We start from the raw sequence: 7,728 nt of genomic DNA on the forward strand, positions 1-7,728 counted from the left end.
TAATAAAGAATAAAAACCTCTGCATTACTTACAAAGAGATATTGTATATGTCCAACCTCAGACCTTTACATTCTTCTTTCAGCTACTCCCTTCTCCCCCACCTGGGGTTGAAAGAAAAAAGTTAAAATACCCTAAAAATCCAACAATTAAGCACTGCCATCATAGTAATCAAGAAAATCATTCTTCTGAGGCAGCAAACTTGATATACTTCCTTGACCCCAGCCTTTCTCTACACGCTTCAGAGTTTTCAATGCAAGTCCAGTGCCACCCCCTCTGTCAAGTAATAGGCAACAGATTTTTAGTGACCATCGAAGAATATGCAGCAAAAGTAGATGGAGATTGAAAAAAATTATAAAGCTATAAACATTGTACAACTCATTTGACAAACAAAATTTCAAAGATGATAGCAGGACCAAGTTTACATTTTGTGTGATAGATATAAGTGAATGATAATAACAAATAATTTTAAATATCATACAGTAAAGCAACTCTATTAATCATGGAGAAATGTCCTGATGTACTTGTGTGTTTATAAACCAGGTTGAGTTAGAAACTGTCAAACAAATAAGGTACAACAATGAGCCCATCTATACTATCACATGGTAGTTGAGTTATCATTGTACCAAAGTTATAGAAGAAATTACTCAGATCATTTATAAGGAGAACTAGTTGTCAGTTGTCACATTTAGAAATTAAGGATTCATAGCTCATCAGAGAAGGAAAAAGTACCGAGTAAACAGTTTAACCCAAGTTATGTAATGAAAAACCTTTGTTTTACTAAAGTTGAACAGAACCCAAAAATGGAATGAAAGATTATCTTCAACACCATAGAGCCATACCTGTTAATTATATCCTGCCACTCACTTCCATTATCCTTATCCAGTTTTCCAGGAAAGATCCTATTTCCATTTTGATAAGTCCTATTGACTGTTCTATCTTCCAAAGTCAATTCCATCATCTTCTTTGCTAGTTCATCAGCTTGTTGTTTCTTTCCCCTTTTACTTAAGCCATCAATCACTGGCATGAACGATGAATGGTCGAAGCTGTATCCTTTATCAATCAATTTATGAAGAAGGCAATCAGCATCATCTAACCTTTCATCCTGGCACAGTCTGTCAATCAAATCTTTATACATGAAATTCTTTAATCGAAGAAATCTATCTAATGAAGCTTCAAACAGCTCCTTTGCTTCCGAGAGTTGTCCTCCAGAAAGTAATTCATTAAACATAAAACTGTACAGGGCTTCTTTATGACCACATACACTCAAAGCTACCTCAAAAAGCTCGTATGCAACTTTAAAATCACTAGACTTGCAGCAGGATTTAATCAGTATTTTGAAGGAAGATATATTGGGAGATATGCCCTTATCCAACATTTCATGTAAAAGAGAAGTAGCATCCTCTGTTTTTCCTCCTTCACAAAGACAACTAATTACATTATTGTAAGTGCAAATATCTGGACATATCCCTCTTTCTCTCATCTCATCCATCAATCCATACATTTCAAATATTTGCCCTTTACTTCCTAAGCCCAAGATCAATGAATTATAGGTTTGAAGAGTCTTGCTGCAACCATTTCTCTCCATATCCTTTAAGACACGTAAGGCTGATGATATCTTCCCTTCTTTACAGAATTTCCATATGAAAGTATCATATGTCACAGAATCAGGGTGCAAATTTTTCGCCATCATCTCAATAAATTTCTTTTTGGCTTCCTCAAGCTTCCCGACTTTGCAAAGTCCATTAATTAGGGTTGTATATGTGACCACATCAGGCAAGCTGGTAGATACATTGTGGATTGAATTAACTAGACCTGCAAAAGAGTTTCCTTTAGCAAGGGATGTTGTTCCATTAGTCCACATCTCACTCACAATTTCAATTGCTTTCTCCAATTCCCCATTTCTACAGAGACCATTGACCACTACATTGCAGGTCACAGTATCTAATTGATAGCGTTTTTCGTTCATCTTCTGAAGCATTTCCTCTGCTTCTAATTTTCTCCCCTCTTTCCACAGGCTATGCAGCAAAGTGTTACAGGTATAAGTATTCGGATGACAACCATTCCTAATCATTTCATGAAGAACAGCTTTAGCTTCAAGAACCTTCCCTTTGCTACAATAGCCATGAAGGAGAGTGCTATAAGTAACAGTATCTGGGTAAACGCCATTGCTTATCATCACATCCACCAACTTTCGGGCATCTGACAGCATATGGTTCCTGCACAGACCATCCATCATAATGTTATAAGAGTAAATATTTGGTTCAATACCTTTATCCACCATTTCATCAAGAACCAACCGAGCCTCCAAAAGCTTTCCATTTCGAAGCAACCCCAACAACCACGTATTATAACTCTCCAGAGTGACAAAATAACCAATTTTCTTCATAGTATCCACCAAAGACCTCGCTTCCTCCATCATCCCCAGCTTACAGAACCCCTTAAGCATCAGGTTATAAGTTATCACATTGGGCCTAGGAAGTCCCAATTCTTGATCCATCTGCATATCCCTGAAAATCCTCGACGCCTCCAGGACTTTCCCGGCTCTACAAAGCGCCGATATCCTAGAGTTAAAGGTCACAACATCAGGAGAAAATCCTTGCTCTCTCATCCTCTCCACCAACCTCTCAGCCTCATCATTCATCCCCTCTTTACAAAAGCTAGACACCAGGGTGTTATACACAACCTTGTTAACATTGCAACAGGACTTGTTAAAAAGCTCCAACGCCTGTTTTACCCGGCCGGCGCGACAAAACCCACGAACCAAAATCCCGAGAGTGAACTCATTTGGGTGGCACCCTTTCTCAGACATTTTATCAAACAGTTCGCGGGCGTGATCAAGAGCCCGGGACTCACACAGGGACTGAATCAGGAGATTGAAAGTGTAGGTATGCGGGTCAACACCAGCTTCCACCATGTCGGAGTACAACCATTTGACATAATGCGGGCGGTTCTGGTGGAGGCTTGACCGGAGGAGGTGGTGGTACAAAGGAAGCGATGGCGGGGGTGATGGGAATTGAGCTCTGAGTGATTTGAAGAGGGAGAAAGCCTTATCGAGGTGGTGGGGTGATTGAGCCAGGACTTGAAGCAAGGAAATGAGGGAAGGGTGAGCAATGTGGTGGGGTTGCTGGGTGAGAATGAGTTCGCGGAGGTCGTCGATTTCACGGTGCATGTTGGCGGTGACAAGGATGCGTGCCATGGTGGCGACGAGGTGGTGGTGGTGGTGAGTGGAAGTGGAAGTGGAAGGAGAAGAGAGGATTCGCTTGAAGAGATGCCATGCCAATTTCGGGTTGTTGCTGTTCTTCAGAACACCTTGCATCAGCTTCCTCGTTTGATCCATAATGGTGAGGTACGAGGTTCACACTGCTAGAACAAGAGTTGACATGCTGTGAATGAAGACATCAATAGGCATGGACGGTTTTGTTCCTTTTATAGGTTTTGTAAGGGATTTGGGTTTGGCACCCCACCCTTTAGGCTACGCGCCCCAGCATTTTTTTTTTATTCCAAAATTACCCATCGGTAAATGATTTGCCGATGTCAAAATACCAATCGGTAAATCATTTACCGTTATTGTTCCTCAGTATGAACACCTTTATCTCATTACCCAGAACACGAAGAACAATATCGGTTAATCATTAACCGATTCTTATATTGATATCTGTATATCATTTACCGATTGGTAATCTGGCAGTTTGATCACCTTTTCACCATTACTCCTCCCTCCACCAACCCCTCCACCATTACTCCTCCCTCCAACAACCCCCCACCAGCCCCCCATAACTCGCCCAAACTACCTTATTCTACCATTACTTCACTCCTCCCTCACATTTCACCTTCCCACCACCACCACCATCTCCACATTTCCACCACCACCACCACCAACACCACCACCACCAAGGGAAAGCTTTTAACTTCTGGTAAGTGTTGTTAGCTTTGGTACTTTATTTATAGTTAGTTTAAGTAGTTAGTTGTTAGTTTAAGTAGTTAGTTGTTAGTTTAAGTAGTTAGTTTAGTTAGTTAAGTTGGTAATTTAGGCTGCTGAATCGTGAACTGAATCGGTAAATGAATTGCCGTTAATGTATCGGATTATGATCTTCTGTTATAGTACCGGAATTTTATTTACCGTTATAGGGTCGGTTATTGATTTACCGTTTTTGTTCCAGAGATGACAGAGTCATTTTTCTTTGGTGAATCACAATTGATACATGCTGCTGGATTGAAAAATGATAATCCAGAGGAGCAACCATCACTAGCTGAACCTCCGATTATATCTATAGATGTCTCTCATTTGTATCATACTGATCAGGTACTCATTGCACAAATTTTTGCATGCTTTGTTTGCTTTGTTTATGCCTTATTTTATGCCTTATGCCTTGTTTATCCTGAAACAGCGTTTCCCTTTGAAAGATGATCTTATGAAATGGGTTCGCGACATTTCTATGGCAAATAATTTTGTTTTGGTGACAACAAAGTCTGATAGTGGTGCGAAGGGAAGAAAAGAATATGTCATTCTGGGGTGTGAGAAGCATGGTGCGTATATTCCCTACAGAGAACCGGATCTTGTTGAAGGAACGTCAACAGAAAAGACAGGTTGTCCTTTTAGGCTAAAAGGACGACGTACGAAAGATGATAAAGGTTGGTGGTTGAAGGTGATGGACGGTAGACACATCCATCTCGCAGCTGAGTCACTAGTTGGCCACAATTACGCTGGTCGACTGAATAGTGAGGCGAAGGAGGACGTGATAAATCAGGCTAAGACTTGGGTTCCACCTAGAAAGATGTTGGCGTCCTTGAAGGAAAAAGATCCTTCAAACTTGACTACCATCCAACAAATTTATGGTGTTTGCAAGCGGTTCAGACAATCCGTTCGTGGGTCACTGACAGAGATACAATACTTGCTGAAGAAGTTGGACGGTGAGAAGTATGTTCACTTCGAACGAAATGAACCCGGATCGGAAGTGATTAGAGATATATTTTGGGCTCATCCGAATGCCGTCAAACTTTTCAACACATTCCCATATGTAGTGATCATGGATTGCACATACAAGACCAGCAAATACAAACTACCCTTGCTCGAGATTGTTGGCCTGACCTCCACGGATAAAACATACTCAATAGCATTCTGTTACATTGGCAGTGAGACCACAGAGGACTACATTTGGGCATTGGAGTGTATGAAGTCTCTGATTTCCGACCAATCCAGGTTGCCTAGAGTGATTGTGACGGACAGAGATCTTGCCTTATTGAGTGCTGCTTCACAAAGCCTTCCCACCACCACCCATTTACTATGCTTGTGGCACATCAACAAGTGTGTTTTGGCAAAGTGCAAAGAGTATGTTGGCACGGATGATTTTGCTCAAGAGGTTATGGACAAGTGGGCCGAATTGGTAGATGCTCCAACAGTTCCAGAATTTGAAGCTCATTGGATTGAATTGTTTAACATGTGCAAGCATAAACACAAGTTGAAATTTGCCACTTATTGTTCTACTACATGGTTGGTCCACAAGCAGAAATTTGCCAAGGCATGGACAAATCATGTGATGCATTTTGGAACAACAACAAGTAACAGGTACAAAAATTATGTTATGACTTGTTATATGTATTTCATTTCATAGATTATTACAGTATTAATTCTTACATGTGCGTTGTTGGTTTGCAGGGCTGAAGGTGCACATGCCAGCTTGAAGTTGATGTTGCGGAACAGTAAGGGTGACCTGGCCACATCATGGGATGCGTCGCATAGTTTGACCACCAATCGTCACACTGAGATAGTAGCATCGTTTGAGCGCAGTATGAATAAAATTGATCACCTTTTCAAGACCCCTTTCTACACAAATATTAGGGGATTTGTGTCAATCAAATGCCTGAAACTCATTGATGCTGAACTGACAAGAATGCGAGCCTGCGGCGGCAGATGCGATTGCTTATTGAGAGAGACTCATGGACTACCTTGCGGTTGTCAACTTGCAGGTTACCAGTCAACCACTCTCCTGTCAACTACTTCCAATTATTTATATTTGGGATTCAATGTAACATGTCTGTGAACTTGCAGATTATGAGAGGATTCCGTACGAGGCCATTCATCCATTCTGGAAGAGCCTAAGTTGGGAGCATGTACCTGTTGCAGATACTGGCAGCTCAGATATTTGCGGACTAAACCATGGAGAGATGCACCCAGAAGTTGAGGCACTGACACGTTATTTCCATTCTTTGGATACTGGAGGGCAGAGTATGGTAAGGAGGAAGCTTCAGGCGATATATTGTCCTGAAAGGAGTACATTATGTACTCCTGAGCTTCGGATAAAGTCCAACCGCACTGCTAAGTTGAAGGAGAGCAAACAACCCAAGGGTCGAGCAATAGGATCCTTGACTCGTGATCCTTCAGCGTTTGAACTTACTGACAAGAAGATTAAAGAGAAAAAGAAGTCTTCACAACCAGCAAAGAGGAAGAAGCGTGTGAAGAAGTCTGATACAAGTCATTTCATGTGTAACTTTCCAGCCTTTCTCCATCCATATATTGGCACAATTACAGATGTTGAGGATGATGGTAACTGTGGCTATAGATCCATTGCTGCATTAATGGGGCATTCCGCCGGTCAGGACGGTTGGCCTTGGGTTAGGGCTACATTGATACAAGAACTTGAGACCAATGTGTTAATGTATAATAGGATGTGGGGCACAGATGTTGTTTATGGCTTACATGATCGTCTCACTCTTCCTATTGGTGACCCGGCCACCCCTGACAAATGGTTTCAACTGCCAGAGATGGGATACCTTGTTGCCACAAAGTACCAATTGGTTCTCGTATCCTTATCCTCTATGGGTTGTAACACATACTTTCCACTGATAGGAGCCGGCCCACGAGATGAGCATACTGTTATAGCTATTGGACATGTGATAAATCACTGGGTACAGGTATATTTTGACCAAATACACTAATATTTTAGTTGCCTAGCTTGTCGATTAATTTTTGTATGTGGAAGTTATCTAATACAAGCTTGTCGATTAATTTTTGTATGTGGAAGTTATCTAATTTTATGGTTATTCTCTAAAATGCAGCTCCAATTAACTCCTGGACATCCTATGCCGACTATTGCTCCCCAGTGGGATTGGCACGCTGATCTTGCCTCCAAATACTGGCGCAATTTATATGGTCCACGTTTAGGCATGTATGATGCACAATTCCAAGCTTGGCTTGGTGCTTTTAGTGGTCATGCGGACTATGTGGACATCACCACAGATTGAATGTTCTTGTATTGTGTAATATTAATTTGTAAACTCTCTGTAATTTGGTAGAATGTGGCCCTTATCACAGGTTGTTGTTAATGATGAAAACCTAGACATCATCGTAGATTGGCAGGTTCATGCGTGTACTTTTGGTAATGTTAATTTGATGTACTTTTGGTAATGTTAATTTGATGTACTCTTGTCATTTTCATTTTCATTACCCTCCACCACCAACCCTGACATTACTCTCAACCACCAGCCCCAACCACTCTTCTACCATCCACCAGTACACCTTAAATGTTTTGACCGCACTTCTGAGCTATAAATCTATGTTGTGTCTTGCCTCTTCTTCTCACTCTTCATTCCTCATCTTCCTGTCTATTGTGTCTTGACTCTTCTTCTTACTCCTCATTCTACACAATGGAACAAGACCCAAATCCATTCCTTCGCCATTGCAAAGGTCAAAGCAACAACTCTGGCAGCTCTCGTCCTCTCATTCCTGGC

The 7,728-nt window shown here is 41.3% G+C and overlaps 2 protein-coding genes across 2 annotated transcripts; one reads left to right on the forward strand and one right to left on the reverse strand.

Annotated features, from left to right (window-relative positions):
* LOC130715626 (pentatricopeptide repeat-containing protein At2g17140) lies at positions 1-3,611 on the reverse strand. Its single transcript, XM_057565742.1, has 2 exons — positions 840-3,611; positions 1-273 (listed from the first exon to the last, which is right to left on the reverse strand). The coding sequence occupies exons 1-2, from the start codon at positions 3,335-3,337 to the stop codon at positions 147-149; spliced, it is 2,625 nt and encodes an 874-aa protein (XP_057421725.1). The 5' UTR covers positions 3,338-3,611; the 3' UTR covers positions 1-146.
* Positions 3,612-6,576: 2,965 nt separating this feature from the next.
* Positions 6,577-7,242, forward strand: LOC130712172 (uncharacterized). Its single transcript, XM_057562010.1, has 2 exons — positions 6,577-6,912; positions 7,057-7,242. Exons 1-2 carry the CDS (start codon positions 6,577-6,579, stop codon positions 7,240-7,242), a joined length of 522 nt encoding a protein of 173 aa, XP_057417993.1.
* The last annotated feature ends 486 nt before the right edge of the window (positions 7,243-7,728 follow it).

The sequence above is a fragment of the Lotus japonicus genome, chromosome 4, assembly GCF_012489685.1.
Source record: "Lotus japonicus ecotype B-129 chromosome 4, LjGifu_v1.2".
In the NCBI taxonomy this organism is placed as follows: Eukaryota; Viridiplantae; Streptophyta; class Magnoliopsida; order Fabales; family Fabaceae; genus Lotus; species Lotus japonicus.